General features: G+C 41.0%; 1 protein-coding gene across 3 annotated transcripts in view; it reads left to right on the top strand.

The window, feature by feature from the left end:
* SMC5 (structural maintenance of chromosomes 5) overlaps positions 1–21463 on the top strand; it is an 89385-nt gene that overhangs the window by 21152 nt on the left and 46770 nt on the right. For all 3 annotated transcript variants that reach the window (XM_075597848.1, XM_075597857.1, XM_075597864.1), the window contains exons 6-12: positions 2658–2798; positions 4841–5002; positions 6557–6628; positions 8055–8310; positions 17172–17326; positions 17755–17868; positions 18368–18462. In XM_075597848.1, the coding sequence (XP_075453963.1) occupies positions 2658–2798; positions 4841–5002; positions 6557–6628; positions 8055–8310; positions 17172–17326; positions 17755–17868; positions 18368–18462 (995 nt within the window). The remainder of the gene's footprint in view (positions 1–2657; positions 2799–4840; positions 5003–6556; positions 6629–8054; positions 8311–17171; positions 17327–17754; positions 17869–18367; positions 18463–21463) is intronic.

The following is a 21463-nucleotide window of genomic DNA, read 5'->3' on the forward strand; positions in this document are numbered from 1 at the left end:
AGTGTCACTCTCTCTCCCTCCCCCAGTGTCTCTGTCTCTCCCTCCAGCCATTGTCTCTCCCTCCAGCCATTGTCTCTCCCTCCAGCCATTGTCTCTCCCTCCAGCCATTGTCTCTCCCTCCAGCCATTGTCTCTCCCTCAAGCCATTGTCTCGCCCTCCCCCCAGTGTCTCTCCCTCCCCCCAGTGTCTCTCACTCTCCCTCCAGCCATTGTGTGCCTGTCTCCCTCCCGCCAGTGTCTCTCTCTCTCTCTCTCTCTCTCTCTCTCTCTCTCTCTCTCTCTCTCTCTCTCTCTCTCTCTCTCTCTCTCCCTCCCTCCCGCCATTATCTCTGTCCTTTTCTCGATTGTCTCTGTCCTTCCCTCAGTGTCTCTCTCATCCCTATGTCACTCTTTCACCCCACTCTCCCCATGTCTCTCTTTCAACCCCCTCCCCATGTAGCTTTTTCACCCCCTCCCCATGTAGCTTTTTCACCCCCTCCCCATGTAGCTTTTTCACCCCCTCCCCATGTAGCTCTTTCACCTCCTCCCCATGTAGCTCTTTCACCCCCTCCCCGTGTAGCTCTTTCACCCCCGCCCTCCCCGTGTAGCTCTTTCACCCCCGCCCTCCCCGTGTAGCTCTTTCACCCCCGCCCTCCCCGTGTAGCTCTTTCACCCCCGCCCTCCCCATGTAGCTCTTTCACCCCCGCCCTCCCCATGTAGCTCTTTCACCCCCGCCCTCCCCATGTAGCTCTTTCACCCCCGCCCTCCCCATGTAGCTCTTTCACCCCCCTCTCCCCGTGTAGCTCTTTCACCCCCCTCTCCATGTCACACACTCACCCACGCCCCTCCCCATCTCACACCCCCTCATGTCACACTCACCCCCCCACACTCTCACCCCCTCCATCTCACACTCACCCCCCCCCACCCCCTCCACCTCCTCTCCATCTCGCATCCCCTCATGTCACACTCACCCCCCCCACACTCTCACCCCCTCTCCATCTCACACTCACCCCCCACACACTCTCACTCCCTCCATCTCACGTCCCCTCATGTCACACTCGCCCCCTCCCCATCTCACTAACCCCCCCCCCACAATCTAGGTCTCACCCCCACACTCACCCCCCCCCCCATGTCACCCTCACCCCCACTCACTCACTCCCTCCCCATGTCCCAGTCTCACACACACTCACCACGCTGATGCAGGAAGCAATAATGCTGTGTAGCTGTGTAGCACAGCACAGCACAGCGCAGCACAGCGCCACCTAATGGCCAAAAGTGAAATTGCAGCTACAGACGGCTTTTTTCTCTGCTCCTGACAAAATCGCCGCCCTGCCTGCGCCCCCCCTAAACAATCTTGCGCGCCCCCCAGTTTGCGCACCGCTGTTAGGTGGCTAGTTTTGATAATAACCCTTGGTATACAGACCTTGGACTACCAACACCGTAGGTTGAGGGTAACCTATGGCAAAACTTCTACTCTCTCTGCATGAAATAGTAACAGTCAGGAAGGAGGATAAGTCTTATAAAAATATACCTCCCATATTCACTTAAAAGCAGTTAAAGGATTAATTGTGCACTGCAACAGAGCTATAGGGATAATGAGTAGTTAATAGCCCCATAGAAGCACTTGATATAGCAATAAGGTATAGCTACAATTGTTGCAAAGGGACATGTTAAATACGAAGTATCCTAATAGTATTAAGAACCCTTATGAACTACTCCTCCAGACTAGAGATTCTGTAAGAGAAGGGCTACACTAATAGGCATTCCAAGCCTTGACTAAAATCACACCAGATATAAAAACATTTCCCCCTTTTAATATGTACATCAATACATTCCACACAATAAGTATTTAGCCAAGTTGCTGATCAATCGGTGAAGATTCGGCTCGGGGGTTCACTTAATGGCTGTTTTAATGGCAGCAGAAGAGGACCAAAGATGTAAAGTTCAATGGGGAAAATCATGTGACCAGACAGGCACTAGATACAATTGGTGCAGGGTTCAAAAAGGGGCGTGCCAGAGCTTGTTTCAGAAGAGGAAGGGGATGTGGCATTGTTAATGGTTGCTATAGAAACAGAAAATGCTTGTTACATTATAATACATAAAAATATTGAGTTGTAAAAATTAAAAATGCTAAAAGTATTTTCTCAGTACAGATCTGATTTATTAAAAAAACCACACGTAGTATAGTGCTTGGTCTGCAGCTTTACGTTTAAATAAAGACTGGAATCGGTATAGTCTGCAAGCGGAGGACTCGGTAAGGTAGAGAAATCTGAGAACGGACTGCCTCGGACTAGTGTGACCTGACACATTTCGCGTCGTGACGCTTTTCGACTTTCCACTTCATTGGATTTTTAAAATACATACTTATTAAAGATATTACTTTTAATTCATTCACTTGCACTGATCACGAGTGCAATAATTGCAGAGCTTGATTTTTCCCTGTTTCGGATCTTCTGTTATCCTGCATGCACCTTGATCCACTATCACCAACCTCTTATTTTTTTGGCTGAGCAGCTGTTGTCCTTTGCATTAGTTATAACCTCCCGTGGAACCCCAATGTTTCATGGAACACAAGTCTGCAACCACTTCTATAGAAATATACTTTAAGGCGACATTGCTTTTAAATTTAACACTTGTATCTACCAATATATAACTAGTTTCATTGCTCATAATTAACAGAGTTCATGCAAAGAAAAATCAGAGTTTTTGGAGAAGATGAAACAAAGGAATGAACATAACAGAAAGGATGTTGAACGGTACTATGAACGCAAGCGGCACTTGGATAAAATTGAAATGCTGGAAAGAAAACGACCATGGGTGGTATGGTTACTTTTTCATTATTGCCGTATATCATCATCATTATTTCCTGTATCATCTTTATGCCAATTACACAGATGCGCTGTAGCCAGTTTAATAGTGTGTTATGGTGGAATAATTTTAATGTTCGGCGTTATCACTGCCATTATATCCTAAGGAGACTCCATGATATTCTGTGTTATAGTGGATTTAGAAAAAAAAGTGTACTTATGTGCTTTGGGAGGTGCGCTAAGTGGACGTTAAATGATGGTCTGTGATGGTCCTAAAAATGCTAAATATGGGAAATGTCAATAGATGTATATAAATGAGTTGCACCAATGACACCCCTAAAAAGTCAAACAACCATATTTCCAGATGCAATAGGTAAGGTAATGAATATTGACAAAAGGATGAAAAGCTGTGCAAAAAATGTGTAACTGCGCCCCCTATTTGTTTTGAGGTTTGAGGTTGTTATAGTGGAATGTTTTGTGTTGCCACTAGGCACAATGAGCATTGCTACACCTGTGCGTAAAACGACTTTTTTCCCCAGCCCACAACGTTCTCGCACTCTTAAACTTTTCTTGCCTTGACATGGCATTTATTTTTAAGTGGCCTTCCCGTTTCAGGCCTGTTTTAGTTTCATTTCCCACCAGCATTTTGGATCTCCCCAAATTTTAAAATGTTTGGTTTTAGATATTAAGGGCCTCATGCAGAGAGCAGCGAATTTTAAAATTGGCGAATTTATTAAAAAGTAGCTTTTTTGGAGAGTTTTATTCTCCATATGCAGAAAAGTGCGAATTCTGCTATGTTTAACATGGATGCGTGTGGCGAGTTTAAATTGGCGAGATGCGCGCTTCAGAAACTTGTAAAAACAAATGCGCGCCTTTTTTTTTCCCTTTGCAATGGCCGCGAGCGGCAGCTTCTTGCCAATTTTTTCTGGCGAGGGAAAAAGGAGACAATAGCGCCATTTTATTGGCGCGAACAGCCGCTAGATGCCGTTCGCGGCTCTCTGCATTAGGATATTTGTAAAACTGGCGAGATTGAGGTTTTCGCCAGCCGCGAGGCGAGTTTTACAAATAGAAAAGAAAAATTGGCGCGTTTTTCGGAAATCTCCATTTTCTGCTGTTTTCTGCGCGATTATCTCCAAAAAATGGCGAATTTCGAAAATTCGCTGCTCTCTGCATAGGCCCCTTAATGAGCTATTACTGCATTGTGGCTGGACATATGTGTGTGTGTGTGTGTGTGTGTGTGTGTGTGTGTGTGTGTGTGTGTGTGTGTGTGTGTGTGTGTGTGTGTGGGGTCGCAAATCGGCTTTGGTTGTGGATTTATTTTACTCCTCCTACTCCTATACATGTTCAAAATAAAACACATTTTCCTAATGTCTCCACCAATGTCATGGTTCCCTCAAACCTGTTGCCCTATCTCTTTCATCCCCGTACTCCATCCTCATCAAAAAATACTGCTGGTTCCACTTCTAGAATGTTGTTGGAACCTTTGCCTTCCTCCCCCAGACGCAATCAGAGTTTTTATGTCCTGCCTTGTGCTATCCTGTCTTAACATCAGCTTTCCAGGTTGTCCGCTGCAGGCCATTCAAAAGACTTCTTCCAGACGACTCCTCCTACAGCCAATGCGAGTTTGTCTTGCAAGCTCTCTATGCGAATCCCTGCATTGCCTCTTTTATAATTTAGGCCGTGTCCATATTTAGTGCGACCGCGTGTCGCAAACAAAAGGCTGCGCCTCTGAGGCAGGCCATAGAGCGCGTGATCGCGGGCGCGATTGCCGAGCAGACAAAATCATTTGATTTTGTTGCACGAAGGCCGGGTCACGTGTGCGGTTCAGCCAATGAGGGCGAACCGTTCACGTGACGTCACGGGCACGCCTCCCCGTCGCCTCTGCTGCAGGCGCGCGTGATGTCACACGCTCCTAGTATAGCCGCAGCCTTGGCATCAAAGCTTGCCATGGCAAAAAAATCCTACATTTATCATTCAATGTTTTGCCGAGCATGCACACTACGTCTAGAACTCCTCATTCCACATTCATGTTCTACATGTGCTTTTCCTGTGCAGGAATATGAGAATGTACGTCAGCAGTATGAGGAGGTGAAACATGGACGTGATAGCCTGAAGGAGGAACTGATCAGACTAAAAGAGTTACAAGCTCCACTTAATCATAAAATCCAGCAATTCGATAAGCAGCAAAAGACCACTGACGGCAAAATTAGAGAGAAGGTGAGCAGCGTCGTTTTGAATACATCTTGCAATAATGCGATGATGCAAATAAATTGCAGTCGTAGATTGCAGGTATGGCTCGTGTGTGTGTGTGTGTGTGTGTGTGTCAACTGTAAATATTACTGTATGTTCATTTGCATGTCTTAGACAGGTCTGCAACCCTGTCTTTCCCCATTATCGCCCAGCATACAGCGCTTCCACTGCAGCAAGGGATTCTGGGAAATGACATGCAAATGAGCACTCACACGTGTGTGTGTGTGTGTGTGTGTGTGTGTGTGTGTATATATTTATAAAATACTGAATCTAAAAATATTGGTGTTCTTCACTGATTTTCGGTCTCAGATTGCAGAAGTGAGTTGCATGGTGGGATTTTTGAGGTGTTTCTGAGACCATAATAATAGACTGAGGACCACCATGGAGCTATTGACTACAGCTTAGGAACACCTGGAGTTTCATATACATTCTCTAAGTGAAACTGTACACACATTATATTTTCTCTTGGATGTTTGAATAACCTATTCGGCTGGGACACCTGGACATAATTGTTGTGCCCAATTTCCTTCTTTTTTTTCCCCCCAAGTAACTGTTCTTTCGTGTCTTTTAGCAGACAGATCAATTTAGTGCTGTGTCCTTGTATACACGAGGCTGCTGTAGTTCCTGTTGCTGTATTCTCACTACCTTAGTTATTCCCTTCCTACAAGGTTTTGCTTTATACCCCATTCATTCTGTCCCGTGGTTATTTATTAGCCATCATTGTTCATCTAACATGATGATATAAACAGTCTTTGGGTAGAGCAGGAGTGACCAACTCCAGTTATCAAGGGCCACCAACAGGTCAGGTTTTAAGGATATCTGAGCCACCTGTGCTGAAGCAGTCAGTGGCTCAGTCATTATGACTGCGCCACCTGTGCTGAAGCAGGGATATCCCTAAAACCTGACCTTGAGAACTGGAGTTGGCCACCCCTAGTGCAGAGTATGAAAAGTAACTAATTGCTCCTGGTTCAGGAATCACCTATATTCCGTTGCAGTTCATTGTGTAGATGCCCCCCCCCCCCCCAGCAAAAATAAAATAAAACGAACCAGTCGCGGAACAAACTTTAGATGTAAAGCAACCAGTGATTTTGTTTTATTTGTTTCAATTCTGATAAAGTGGGGAAAGGGGCAGTGCTACACACTTTCGCAAGTGTCTTAAACACCTCTGTCGACTTTTGAAAGACGTAGACTTGCAGGGCACTACACAGCTGCTGACATTGTCTTTAAACATGTAGAAAATAAATGATACAGTAAAATCTTGTGCTCTCTTTATAGACGTGCAATACACATGGCTGCTCCATGAATGACACACTTGGAGTGACTGCATATCACTTTTTTTTTTTTTTGGTGTGTTTTTGTGTCTCTAAATGCATCTCGCCGATTGTATTCCTGCTGCTTTGTGGACATGAACTTTGGGATCGCAATCCAACAATGTTACTGGTTATCTGCTGTGTGGTTGGCAGGACACCTGAGACCTTTACCTAATGCATTGATTTTTTTAAATTATTTTTTTTTTAACAGGGAATGGAAATTAAAGAAACTTCACAGAAGTGTAAGCAGAAACAGGATGCCTTGGAAAGGAAGGACAAACAGGTATAGGTTTTTTTGGCTTTCACTTATTGGCATAAAACTGGACACAACAATTGCACTGGGGAGGCAGAAAATAGCCACAACAGGGATAGTCTTTTTTCTCCAGCCTTTTCCGGATAATTTAATTTGTATTTTACATGTTGATATTAAAATTCACCTACAACTAATGTGCTTCTGGTCAAGGGAACCAGTCATCTAAGTGAATCAAAAAGGAATTGAGTATTGATTTAGTATAGGACATTTTACTGAAGTTTGCTAGCTGGTAACAGTATGTTGTTGACCATTTAAAATGAGTTTTATAGACTTTGGGTCGTTTGTTAAGCGGTGCTATTCCTTACCACACCTTCCCCTTATGGCCCATAAAGCGGAATGTGTCTCACGTCAGAGCATCGTTGGTAAATATGGCCCTGTGTTTTAACAGCTACTGCTCTTTGGTGAATGACCTCTTTCTGCAAGTTGGTGGGGATCAAATTAGACTTTAGGGGTCAGTCTATACTAGGACAAAGTGAACTAATTCTAGTAACCTGCTTAAGGGTTAGTTTATGTATATTTTTATTTTTAACCCAAATTTGACACCTATAATTTATTTTTTATTTTTAGTCTAAACTTGGAAGAGTTTTAATTTCTTCTGACTGCTCCCTTTTGTGGGATGTCACTGTGTGTGTTCAGCAAGAGCATATACAGTCAGAATCCCCTCCTCCCCATAACTTTATTGGTTCTTTGACAAGGACAGGGTGGTATAAGGGTAAACAGAACACCCGATTGACAGATTCTTCCCCATTTCAGAGGCCCCTAAGAAATTCACCTGGCTGACTCTGGCATTGTACCTTTTTTAAGACCGCGGTGGAAGTTCCCATTTGTCTTGTATAGCTGCACCATGTTTGATAACGGGTGCTCGCAGGACATGGAGGGTGTCCAGGTTGCGTTCGGCGGAAAATAGATAAATGCAAAGATATTTGATGAAATTATTTTTTGCATGCAGACTGTGGGAGTGCTGCATTAAATGTTTTCCAGCTCTTTTTAAATACTGCCATTTTCATGAAAGTTGTGAAGATTTGTCAAAACTGGTGAAATGACAAGCAATGTGACAATGATTGATGACATTCACACATCTGTAGTATGGAGTCTCGCTGTATGCCAGGGGAGCTAGGTGCTGTTTGGCTGACTATTCACAAAACCATAAGGGGGGGGAGGGGGGGGGACTCCCAGTGCTATCTGCAAAGTAGAATTTCAGCACTTCCCGTTTGTATTGACCCTGCTAGTGCAACCAACATTACCCATTACATTTTGCTCCCCGTGTTTACCTTTTTCGTACCCATTGTATTTTCTCTTACCAATACAAATATATATATATATATTGGCCCTATTGCTTTGCATGTTTTAGACCCTAAACCCCTAATCTGTGCCTTCTACTACTTGTTCTAAACAGATTGAAGAAGTCCAGCAGTCTTTAAAAATGAGGCGAGACGAAGAGCTGGACAGACGGAAGAAAATAAGCAACATCCGTAAGATGATAGAGGATTGGCAGAACGAGCTGGGTACTGTGGGGGACTGCGGGAACTTTCAGCCAGAGCTGGATTCCATGGGCAGCGAGCTACGCCACATCCAGGAAGAGAAGGCCAACATCGAAAGTGAAATGAGCGACGTGAGAAGGGAGATGGAGAACCTGGAGAGGGAGAAGAAAAGTGAGCTACAATCACCTTACTGATAGTATGAGTACATGATAAATGTAATGTTGCGTAGCCTCTGTTTGAAACAGTATAGGGATTAACATGTCCGTAAACTAGATATAAATTGCATTCGAGGATTAAATTCTGCATTATGTTAAATGTACTTTGAGGCAAATGTAATAATACTGTGGTAAACTTGTACGGGGTTATTAATTCTTGATCAAGGCACTACCTCTTTGAAACTCTCATTACAGTTAAAGGGAACTCTACTGTTCAATAGTGCCACTATCTGCACTATACCAGTTTAGTGAATAACCCTCCAGCCTCGAATTTAATTTCAGAAATTATATTTTCACTTATTATTATTTTTTTTTAAATTATAGTTAATCCTGCACTTGAATGACATTAAATAATAATGAAATGCCCAGTACCAGCATGTACATAGGGTATTGCTCTATACAGTGCACCAGTGTGTTGGGCTCTTGCACCAAACGTTTAAATAGTGCCCTATGTTTTGTTCAGAAGCGTTCAGCTCCTGTGTGATTCAGTTAGGCCTTGGCAATTACATTTGGTAGGTTAAATATCTGGGCAGGAAAGGGCTCCCAGATTCAGATTGACACTATGATTCTTTGCCTGGATCTGAGGTAGATCTCGATGACGGGCAAAAGCTTTCCTATTCATTTTTTTATTTTTTTGTAAATTCTTTATTTGTAGTCTACAGGAGAACACAAAAAGACACCAAATGGGAAGGTCCCTATGGCGTGCTCTCGGTGCTTGTTAGTGAAAAAGTACCCTATCTATATCTGTCAGACGGGTGCGCTGTTTGTGATAGTCTAAAAAAGTTGGTCCAGGTGGTAATGCGAGTATGATAAAATTAAGCTCAAATTTTTTGGGTATACATTAAAATAATGAGGACCAATTAGATGAGAACAATAAAACTATATTAAACATATTTAGCACTGTACGTCTGTATATAGATTGCCTGTATACGGCGGTTACGCTAGCACAAGTGGCTTTGGGGTGAAATAAGCCCAAATTAGCACTGTAGGGCTATACGGTTGGTGCCTGTATACACCAGTCACACTAGCACAAATGGCTATAGGGTGCAATGAACCCGAATGCGAAAAGTGTGCGGAAATTACCACTGCTGTGGGAAGGGACCATTTAAATAAAGTGTCCCAATGCATATATCCCTACAAACCGTGGGGAGCGCTAAGTGGGATGGTGGGGGGCTAAGGGAAGGAGGGACCAGGATAATGCCCTAACTACGAGTTCCTCTCCTGTCCCTAAGGTCCAATGCCCATAGCATAGGACAAAATAGAATTACTGCCCAAAATAAAAAACAAAGATGGCTTCCAGTGAAGCAAATGAATACCACATTGTGCACATCGTGATTCACCAATCAATAGGTGCCAGACCATAGAGGTGACGGCTACCTAGTATCAATGTCTCTAGTTCCTATATTGATAGCTATGCCCACAGTATATAGACAACCGGTCATGTGCAGTGTCACAGTAGGTGCTGGAAATCGATTGTAAGTATATAATGTTCAGGTCTTGGGCACAGGTATAGCGCAGTGAATCTCCCATAAAATCTCACCCTCAATAACATACCCCTACACACAAGTGGGGGGATAGGGTGGGGAAAGAGCTGGATAGATGTCCCTAAGTTCAACTGAGAGAAAAAAAACCTGTAAGCAGCTTCCCCTCATGCAGTAATAGCAACATTGTAGTGCAGCTCCTGGCTATCAGACACGGGTCTGGACAGTCTCCCCAGCCTCACGTCTACTCGGCTCCACGTCCAAACCGGAAGCCAGCGCTCCTATTTTATTTTATTTATTTTTTAAATATAACATTTAACAGATACACAACAATATAGCACAACTTAAGACACATCAGAGTTTTTATATTTTTTTTTCAGTCTGCAGTCGACCATACTCGGACATATTGTATAATATCGTAAAAAAATTTTTTTTATATATTAGAGTACCAGGTATACAATAACACATTAACCAACAACAATAATAATAATAAACACAAAACCAACAATCTGACCTAAATAAAAAATTATTGTAATAAAATAAAAACTAGAAACAAGTCAATCCCATAAATAGAAGTCCGAATGATCCTTATTATTATTATTATTCTCATTATTATGGCAAATGTGTCCACTTTCAAATCCTCCAACAGTGTTCTATTAGCAGTGAACTCTGACGATGGCAGCCAAAGGCGTTCACACTGTAACCTTGTGTCGGTGGTTATCTTTGATGGTTCCATTTTCATAACCTCCCATACTCTCTAATCCCATTGTCCCATAGTGGGTGCATCCAACTTTTTCCAGTTGGCAGCGATAGTACATCTTGCTGCATTTAGCATGTGTATTAATAGACAGTGTTCGACAAACCTACACATTTGCACGCCCCGGGCGAGTGGATTTAACATCGTGACGAGCTCCTATTGGCCGAAGCAGCACACGTGTGGTACTAGGTGGCGAGTAGATTTTTTTTGGTGATTTGTCGACCACTGATAATAGAGATTTCCTAATTCTGTGCCCCATGACTCCTATGTATAGCAGTGTAATACTCGGGTCTTTTGGGATTCTGATCTTGGTAATATTAAAAAAAAATCTGCTGTAATCATATCCCAAAACCGCTCTATTATCTTACACTCCCACCAGTTATGAAGCATTGTTCCCACCTCCTCACAACCTCTCCAGCACTTATTGGAAGTTCCTCTGTAACATTCTTTCAGTTTTTGTGGTGTGTAATACCATCTGTACATTATCTTTTATATATATATTTTCTAGTATGTTCGTTGATATCAAGGAAGAGCTGGCATTACTCCACATCTGTGTCTATTCGAGGGCAGAGTACTCCCTACTTAGCTCCTTTTCCCACGCTAGTACAAACCCTGTTTTAGTTTCAATATAAATTTCTAGTAATGGTCTATAGATATATTGATATATTGTGCCCGCAAGACCAGCACTGTTTCAAAAGGACACGGCAACCTTTAAAATATATTTTTTGTTTTTTTTTTCCCCATTCATATAATGTAAAATTTGTATATATTGCTATCTCTCCCTTTCTTTAAATTCGAACTGGTCCTGAAAGTGTTTAAAACATCTGGTCTTACCCATATCCATCAGATCTCCAGGCAAATTACACCCACTTGACTCTGAGCCCTGGAGGGAAATCGGGCTTCCCACATATTGGAGTGAGAGGGGATGGGAACGTGGAAAGTCTCATCTTTAGAAGTTTCGTCCCATGCACATAGTGCTGCGCCAATAGTGGGGTGCTCGTAAAGACCTCTGGGACGATCTGTCTTCCTAAGCCATGGAGCCTTATTTGTATGTATTTCTTTGCAATAATTATTTTCAATTTCCACCCAGAGTTTATTTTTACTACAGTGAAACCATTCAAAAAGGGCATTCACTTGTGTAGTGAGATATTTGTTGATGTTTGGTAGCCCAAGTCCACCTTGAGATTTGTTTTTGCAATGTTTTAGTATTGGTCCTTGGCTTTTTTTTAATTCCCAAATAAATGTATGAATTTTACTTTGCAGCGTAGCAATATACTGCTTGGAAACTTTCACTGGGATAGTTTGGAACAAATACAAAAGCCTCGGCAATATATTCATTTGAATACAATTAATTCTACCTATCCACGAGATAATACTCGTATTTCACCTTTTTGTAAATCATTTTCTATTGTTTTTGCTAATGGAGCATAATTGGCCTGGAACCGATCTTCTATTTTTGGTGTTATATTTGTACCTAGATATTTTATACTCATATTCTTCCACTCGAAAGGGAAGGTTTCTTTAACTTGGGCTGCTAACCCTGCAGGAAGATTTGTTTAGGGCCTCTGTTTTTGTTATATTTATTTTAAAATTAGATACTAAACTATATCTGCCCAGAACATTCTTTATATTTGGCCAGATTTCCTATTCTAAAGGCTTTTTCATGGCACCAGAAGCTCCAGCATTGGCAGGTAGCCCATAAAAGCATGTAGAATAAATAAAATTCAAGCTTTGATGCACTTTTGGCAGTTGGTTTGCGATTATAATATTGCTCTTAACTGCACACATCAAATTATTGTGTGTGTGTGTGTCTCTGTCTGGCGCTCTCTGTCTGGCGCTCTCTGTCTGGCGCTCTCTGTCTGGCGCTCTCTGTCTGGCGCTCTCTGTCTGGCGCTCTCTGTCTGGCGCTCTCTTTTCCACCGTGTGTGCTGAGAGGAGGTGCCTGCAGATTACAGGAGCTCTCTGACTAGCTCTGCCCGAAGCCTTTCCGCACCTCTGCCACTTGCTCTCAATGCACGCTGGGGGAAGGGGAGAGGCATGTAGGCGAGTATGTCACAGACACACACAAAGTGACAGAGTTGCTGGTGGGGGAAGGGGGATAGACCGAATCCTGCCCCTCTGGTGCTTGATAAACTGCTGGCTCCTAAGTACAGTATTTGATATTTTCCTCCACCTCTGTTATATAGATAGATAACATAATAATATACAGGAGAGAGCAAAACAAGGGGAAGAGAAGGAACAATATAGTGTAATATGTTTAAACCCAATCTGGGATTTAAAGTCTCTTCTGCGATTTTTCCACTCATTACAACGTCACATCAATATATCCCATCTAGATCCAGGGCTTCTGTCAGATCTTCGCAGGTACAGCACTCGGACACCGCTCTCTTCGCGATCCCGCTCGACTCCACTCGCGTGATGTCACCGCAATTGGGTGAGTTCTCAAGCTCAAGGTCTGCTTGCTCTCAGTCCCAAAGTAACGGATTGCTATAAGTCGGCCTACGTATTTTGCTTCGCCGGATTACTCAGAGATGATTTCAGAAGGGCTAGCCCTGTATTTAGACCCGTGGCTATCATTTAACCCTTTGTGTATCGTAGACATCTCCCTTTGTTCAAGTGTTTAGCTAGCTTAAAAATATATTTTTGGAAGAGAAATGTAATAATATTTTTGTAGAAGATGATTTTCTTAGTCCGATTATTTTAGAAACAATGCTCACTAGGGAAATGAAAAAACGGTGGGATATTGTAACCCTCGAACATTATGTGGCAGTTAAGAAAATCCCTAGGGGATTACGCCTTTTAAACGTGCCTACTATTGATGATTTAAACGAAATGGAATCGAATATTAACTAATCAAACCTCTAATTTCACACACGGGAGACTTTATAAATAGATTAAATAAAAAATAAATAATAGAAATACAAGAAAAAATAAAGCCATTTCAAGACTTGGAGGAATACAGAGAATGAAACAATCATGCCGAGGATGGGATTAATACATTTCACATGCATATAAAAGAGAACTGTTTGATCTACTGTGGAAAAACTCTAGATACAGACACGGAGAGCCTAAACCGGTAGGAAATACAAAACTAGGGACAAATGTCAAATTAAATGGAGGTTATAGAAGAGATTTTAGAACATGCTTTGCTCCCTCTCCTCCATCACATTTAGAATGGCAAAATCAATGGAGAAATCCGACTATAAACCCTGTGAAAGAAATACCCAGAATAGCATTGCCATTAGAAATCTCACCAAGAGAGGTAGCAGGGCCTCCAACAGACGGGTAATAAAATATTAAGCATGAATGGTATTTTTAATCTTGGTGGGGGAAAAAAAATCCTAACAAAAGTACAAGTACTAAACAAGGTGTTATCCTTTGCACTTAGCAATACAGTTAACACTTTTAAAACTTATATAGATGTGAATAAGTTTGAGGAATTTGACACTGAATAAATACTTTTTGAAACAGAATGTCACATGGATAGAAAGTGAGAATGTAATATGTAATATGAAATAGGGAAGTGAAATACGGTTGCAATAGACAATTGTTCAAAAAAAAGTAACACTTTTTTTTTATCCCAGTTACAATAAATGGTATTTATTGATTTGACAAACCATTAAAGATTGAGATCTTAAAAAATTGGAGAAGAAAGAGATATCACACCAAAATAATCTGAATATAAAACAAAAGAAGGCTGTAAAAGAAACTAGCAACAGATGATTCAATTATTACCTTGTCAGCCGATATAGAAGGGGGTAATTATCTTCGATAAAACACAATATTTGGCTGACTCTCATTACTGTTATAAGATTCTAAATCAAAATACTAGAAAAATCTATCTTGATGAACAAGAAAACCTTTTTGAGGGTGGGCCTCTATAAAGAAGATTATGACCTTTTTATATTTTGGGAGAATTTTAACATTCCGATTTTTCTATTACCTTCCATAGATCCACAAAACTCCCATTAATCCTCCTGGGAGACAAATAATATCAGGAATTCAATCATTAACATCTAATCTAAAGTACAGTACTAAGTATTCTTCAAAACTTTGAATGCAAAGATTAGTATTTAGTGGCATGTGATGGCACCACTTTATACAGTAATCATTTAATAAGGATGCAAAGCCGTTAAGTTTTTCTTGGACAAAAGCTTCGAGTTGGATCACATGCAAATTGAGTTTCTAATAAGTAGTATCTATTTTATTTTAACGCCATTTTTCCTCACCCTATTTTGCTGAACATTTATTTTTTGCAAATTGGAGGTACAGTAACATTACAGTACGGTAACATTGACTATTCGAGTTTACAGCTCAAACTGCTGGGATTATTGGCAACAGATTATCACAAACAGGAAAGTGTTACAAAGATATTGCACTGCTCGGGAGGTGGGCTAAAATCTGAAATCAAAGTATGTTTTAAAACTCATTTAAAAATGGCATTAAGTTGAACAAAAAAAAGGCATACTACTACAGAACTGATTTATTAAAAAAATAAATACGATTTCACACGTTTTGCTGTTTTAAGATGGATTCAATAATGGGTTGGTGTAAATGGAGAAATTTGTTTGCGTTATTTTATGCTTCATCTATAACATTTATATGTAACGTTGTTGTAAATGCAACATATACATTGTTCAAGCTGTGTGATGGTTAGTTAAACATTTGAACAAAGGGAGATGTCTATGGTACACACAGGGTTAAATAGCCACGGGTCTTACAAGGCAGGACTAGCCATTCTGAAATCACCTCTGAGGAAGCCGACTAAGCGAAACACATAGGCTGACTTATAGCAATCAGTTACTCTGGGACTGAGAGCAAGCAGACCTTGATCCGGGTTCCCGCCCACTTCCGGTGATGTCATCGAGAGGGCAGAACCGCGGGGAGAGTGGCTTCTGAGTGCTGTACCTGGGTAGATCTAACGGAAGTCCTGGACCCGGAGTGGTATATATTGATGTGCTGATTTAAAGAGGGCAGATGTGCTACTTTAAAGAGTGCAGAATCGCAGAACTGACTTTTAAATCCCAGGTTGGGTTTAAACATATTACACCATATTGTTCTCTTCCCTTTGTTTTGCGCTCTCCTTATTTCTGCACCGAGGGACCATATCCTATATCTACTGGACAACTACGTGTTAAGTCAACCCTTAAGGATGCACTCGCAGCAAATCTAGAATAAATAGATTTGTTTTGTTTTTAGTGTTTTACATATCACATATTGTGCAGTTGGCAGAAATATTTTTATTGAAATAATATTATTTTATAAGATATTTGTTATATATTTTGTTGCTCTTTCCTTTCTTGCATAATATGTAGATATACTGTATAGAAATGTGCATTCTTGATTATGATAAACCATTGCTCTTCTGATAACTTTTTATGTATAATGTATAACCCTGTTCATTTGTAACCATGTATTTGTCATTATCACTCTGTGCCCAAGACATACTTGAAAATGTGTGGTAACTTTCAATGTAATACTTCCTGACAAAGGATCCTACCTATTTATCCTATTTATCCTATCTATCCTATCTATCCTTCCTCTCTATCCTTCCTATCCTTCCTCTCTATCGCTCTATCGCTCTATCTCTCCATCTCGTGTTTCAATGCAAATCATAGAAGTGAGTTTGACTTTAGTAAACACTATAGCCTGCACATGCTACCATTAATTATTTGCCTGATTGTCTTAACCTTTTGTTAAAGTTGCAAAGCCTTTCTTGTTTACATAGTATTAGCTCATTCCGGAGGTCCTTTGTATAGAATGTAGTCTTTGTTAACATGAATACCTCTGGGACTCACTGTGGTATCCTTTTTAAAGCACTGCACATGTATGTTACTCTTACTGATTAGAGATAACTTGAAGGGCTTTCCACATATAAATAATTACAGTTCTTATTGCAGCATGTCCCATAAAAATGTCATCTGCATTTTAATTAGTTTTAGTCAATATAGTTAACTGTATGTTGACATGACTGGTTAACTTAAGCAATTTAAAATAGAAATTAAAAGGTTTTGCTGGTACAAACATCTTTTATTTCATGCGATTGATCATCAATTGTCGTGATTTCTAATTTGTAACCTGCCCCAGCCTGCATGCTCAGCACAAAGGCCCCTATTCAATATGATGTTACACTGATTCTGTGTCGGGAGCTTTAAATGCTATTCAGATAACGTTCTTTGGCTTCAATTCAGAATACTGTGCCGTCGGCTTCTCTGCACTGGAGAAGAGTTCAGTTACTGTACATTCAAATTAATGGAACTACAATTTTCTCCAGAGCAGCACTACAGCCCACTGATTTAAGAGCCTTTCACTCCTATTTAACATGCGGCAGAGCAAAATTTCCATATAGGGGATTCTCTGAGCTCCATTACAAAAATGGGATCTCGGAGATTCCCTGACACAGAGAAGCTGCTTCACAGCGTATTGGGGGTCAAATACATTTCTACATAGTTTGTGGAGGTGGTTTAATTTGGATTGTTAAGTGTAATTATTAAACAAAGTCCATTTTGTAGCGCTGATGTAAGTAGGTCAAAATGTGTTTTGATGAGGTTTTGGTTCCTTTGTTTTGTGGTATTCCAGATAAAGCCAATCGCATTAAACAGTTTGAGAATTTAATGAATCTGAAGGAGGAGAAACTGAAGAAAAGATTTGCGGACACTTATAATGCAGTTGTATGGTTAAAAGAAAACCGACATCGGTTTAAACAACGCGTGTGCCAACCTATTATGCTAGAAGTAAGAATCGTTGAATGTCTCTTTCTTTTGGCCCCATTTTACCAAACCTTCACTTTGTATATTCCCTGTTTTATAAATTTGACTTCACTTGCTGACCCCCAAGATAAATGACTTATATATTTTCGTATCTGTCACAGGATGTGATGACCTCTAATTCACAATGTACCACAGCTAAGAGATTCAACACGTTACAGTTTGAAGGACCCTGACACGTTTAGATTTAGAAAGGATTGGCATAATTCCTGAAGCACATAGTGAATATAGGGTGACAAATGCTTTATTTAGCTAGGCAGTGAGAAGTGTTACTAAAATGTCAACTAATGTCTAAAAAAAAAAAAAAAATTTAAATTAGGTGTTTTGTTTTGTAGAACATTAGAAAATTGTAATTTCATAACCAAACAAGGACATTATTCTTTTAATTTACACAGATCAACATGAAAGACCAACAGCACGCAAAATACATTGAAAATCACATTGCCATGAACGACATGAAGGCCTTTGTTTTTGAAAGCCGGGAAGACATGGACACGTTTCTGAAAGAAGTAAGATGAGTACATCCTGCCAGCACACTGTATGATTTCTGTCTCAGTTTATAAATTGCATCTCAATAATAAAATGATTTTCATCTAAACCAGGGGTTGCACAAAGAGGGAGACGCATAGATTTAAATTAAATGCCAGGGGAGCAACGAAAGCCTCTGTAAGCTCTCTGGCTCAGATGGCTTCTGGCGACGTGTCATGGCAATGCAGTGTCAAATGACGCCGCGAGGTCACGTGCTACCGCGTTGCCATGGCAACGTGGCGTCAGAATGCCGGAGCCAAGGTAAGGAGGGGGGGGGGGTCGCGAGCAGGGGGTGGAGAGCCGGCAGGGGAGAAATATGGCGCACCCCTGATCTAAATCGCATTTAGTTCACTGCTTTGTGCATGTGACTTGCGTGGAGATGATTCATTAGTTCTGCCAATATTTTTAAGTAGATTGTTTTTCCTTCATGCTGAGCAGTGAATAAATGAGGACACTTCTTTTTGATTTTGTACATTTTAGGTCCGTGACAGTCGGAGGTTGAAAGTAAATACGGTGTGTGCACCTTCAGAGTCATTCGCAGAGCGAAGACCTGTGAGATCCATCACTGATCTACAGTAAGTTACCAACTGTTTTTGGGATATAGCATTGTGACCATATGAAGCAACGTGACTGATTTTGGCGATATTGGAACACATTTTAGGAAAGGCCCACATTTATTGTATTCTATGCTTAACTTTAATTTCTTTGAAAACTTTCGTACCTTTCTATGCACTTTTTTTTTTTTTTTTTTTAACGGTGACCTAATTGTGAGTAATAAAAATGACTGCCCTCTTGTTCTGCCTTTGTAATTGTCATGTCCTATGAATTTGAGCAGCTTTCCATCCTTGCCTGCAATAGCTTCAATGTAAAAGCTACAAAACAGAAAACAACCACAGAGGAAGTGCTACAAAGACAGGAATATTATTGTAATTTTGACATGCCATGCAGAGCGGCACTAAATCTCAAGAACTTGCTATATCTAAACCACATATTTATAGAAGTTATGATGGGTGAAAAAATGAACACTGTACAGTAAATAAAAATATCACTTGTGAGCACATTCACATCTCGGGTCTGCAACCCTGCTTTTCACCATTATCTCTTGGCACACTATGTTTCCACTGCAGCCAGGGATTCTGGGAATTACATGGAAATGAGCACAGTGTGTCACTCTTTACTCCTTATCAATTTTAACATGGGACCCTATAAGCATATGTCTGCCATATTGCACAGCCTGGGTTAAAGAAGTGCAAAGCCAGTAAAGCTACCCACAGACTGCTGTTTCAACGTTTTAGTTCGCTTATCTAAACCAAAACTGCAAAAGGATGTTAACAATTCACTTTTGGTAAAGCAGCAGTTCCGCATCTGCTATTTCCGGTTGTAGAGTTTGAGCTGGGGGGAGGAGTCCTTCACCACTGCACTGTGCTATATTTAGCTCTGGGGACCCCCCTGGCTTCCGAGACACTGAATGGTTTAGTTTATTTTGTTTACTTTTGGAAAATTCCAGAGCGGAAACAAAAAATATAGCACAGTTTAGTATTTCGTAAAATCAAAACGTAAATTGGGTGGTAGTGCTGCTTTCTACATAAGGAAAGTGAAGTATGACAGGCGAAAGAACCTAGCAAATGGAGCTTGTGGGCACTGATTGAACTGATGTGCACTTTGGATCAAGTGTGGGGTTAAAGCCAGAATGAGTTTAAACACAGGATTGAAACAAGGAAATTGGATTAGAGAACTCATTTGTTATGCTATAGTTATGCATATATTTAGTCCTTAATGCAGGATTGAGAATGCAACTCCATTCACATCTTGCCACATGTATGTGCTCTTAGATTAGCTGTCCTAGGGAGCATACTGTGACTGTAGGGGTAGATTTGGCTGCTTTTTAAATAAAGGTTAAGTTTGCCATTACCCCATAGCTGTCAATGATATGATGTGATGCAGTTCTTTATGTATGTACAGTTAATTGTACCAGTCCTCTATATATATATTCCTCTTATAGTATGTAAAAACTTGATGTACAGCTCTGTTCAAGAGTGGGGACCTGTAGCGGTTAACTCTCGCAAAAGGAGCTGTAATGACCTCAGAGTTTGGTGTTGTAGTCCTGGGCACTGTGATGGGATTAGGCCCATTTTTAAGGAGCAGGGCGAGGTCGGCCACCTGCTGAGTGGACTTGCTCTGCAAGAAAGCTGTAAACCCTGGTGCTGTATCCGTATTGTTTGCCTGTGGAAGGGGCTTGTATGGACATTGTCCCGTGCCTGCCTGCATCCTGTGGACTATGTTAAGATAGGAATTACCTAATTGGTGCATACCAGAGGACCTGTAAAGGAAGAGCTGACAGGAAGTCGGCAAAAGGGAACTGAGGAGACCCAGTGCAGGGGTTTGGGGCATCCGGTGGAGCTGTGGTCTGTGTGCTCAGCGTTTGCTAGAGCTGTTTCGAGTGAAGCAAAGGCTGGGAATTTAAAACAGTTGGTGAAGAGCAAGGCAGTGCTGCCAATACTACCGAGGACAACAGCGCACGTTGGCAACGTGTATTTAGGTAAGCTTCCGGATGGGGTCCCCAACACCTAGGACTTTAAGTTGTTCCCCCAGTTAACTCAGTTGGGTGAGTTTGTGTGTGTGTTTTTATGTACTGGAAGTTTGTGGATACTTTTTCCCAAAAATTTCACTTTTGTCAACTCTTCAGTTCTGTCTAGTGTACTGATCCCTGGTGTACTTGTCCTTGTTTCCTGTGATGCATACCTCTGGGAAGTGTGAGCAGGTGGTCTCTTTTGGCGTCTCAGATTGTTGATCTCTAAAGGCAATTTGCAACATTGTGAATGTCAATCAATAATGAAAGTAGTATATTGCTCACTGAGCAGGCACTGGATGAGACTATGGGTGCTGTACTGCAAGGATTCTGGATTCACCCAATAACTTGCACACTGAGTCAGTAAACAGTCTTAGTGATGTAATCATGGAAGAAGGATTCTCTGTGCTAGTGGGAGGGCAATTTTAAAACGTTGGAGGAGATTTTAGGAGAAGAGGGCCAAGACAGCATATATGGCAACTAGAAACGGCTATGGGTCATGGGAGTAAATTTGAGGGGGAAAGGATAGCTCAGCAAGTAGGGAAGCAACCATATCTAATACATATTATACTACAAAACCTAGAAAGACTTGAGTCCATGAGATGATAAAGGTAGGTGCAGTTAAACGAACAGATGGTATAACATCTAAAACAATAGCACAAACTGACAACAGTGATCATAACATGGTATTCTTCAAAATTATTGATCAAAAACATTGTTGGAGTATCGGCAAAGACATATTTTAGTCAACAAGAGGAAACTACAAGAACTACATTTGGGATAGATTTCTTGCTGGGAAAAATTCACAGGTTAAGTAGGTACTGTACTCCCTTTAAAAAATTTTTTTTTTATTTTAAACATTGTTCGATGAATACACTTCTCTGTATCCCATAGGTTTCGATTTGTTTCTTTTACATGTATTACCCAATGTGGCAAAAAAAATGATATGAGGAAGAAATTAAAAGGAAGAGCCAAACATTTTGATGAAGTCAGACAGGACAGATATA

The sequence above is a fragment of the Ascaphus truei genome, chromosome 1, assembly GCF_040206685.1.
Source record: "Ascaphus truei isolate aAscTru1 chromosome 1, aAscTru1.hap1, whole genome shotgun sequence".
NCBI lineage: Eukaryota > Metazoa > Chordata > Amphibia > Anura > Ascaphidae > Ascaphus > Ascaphus truei.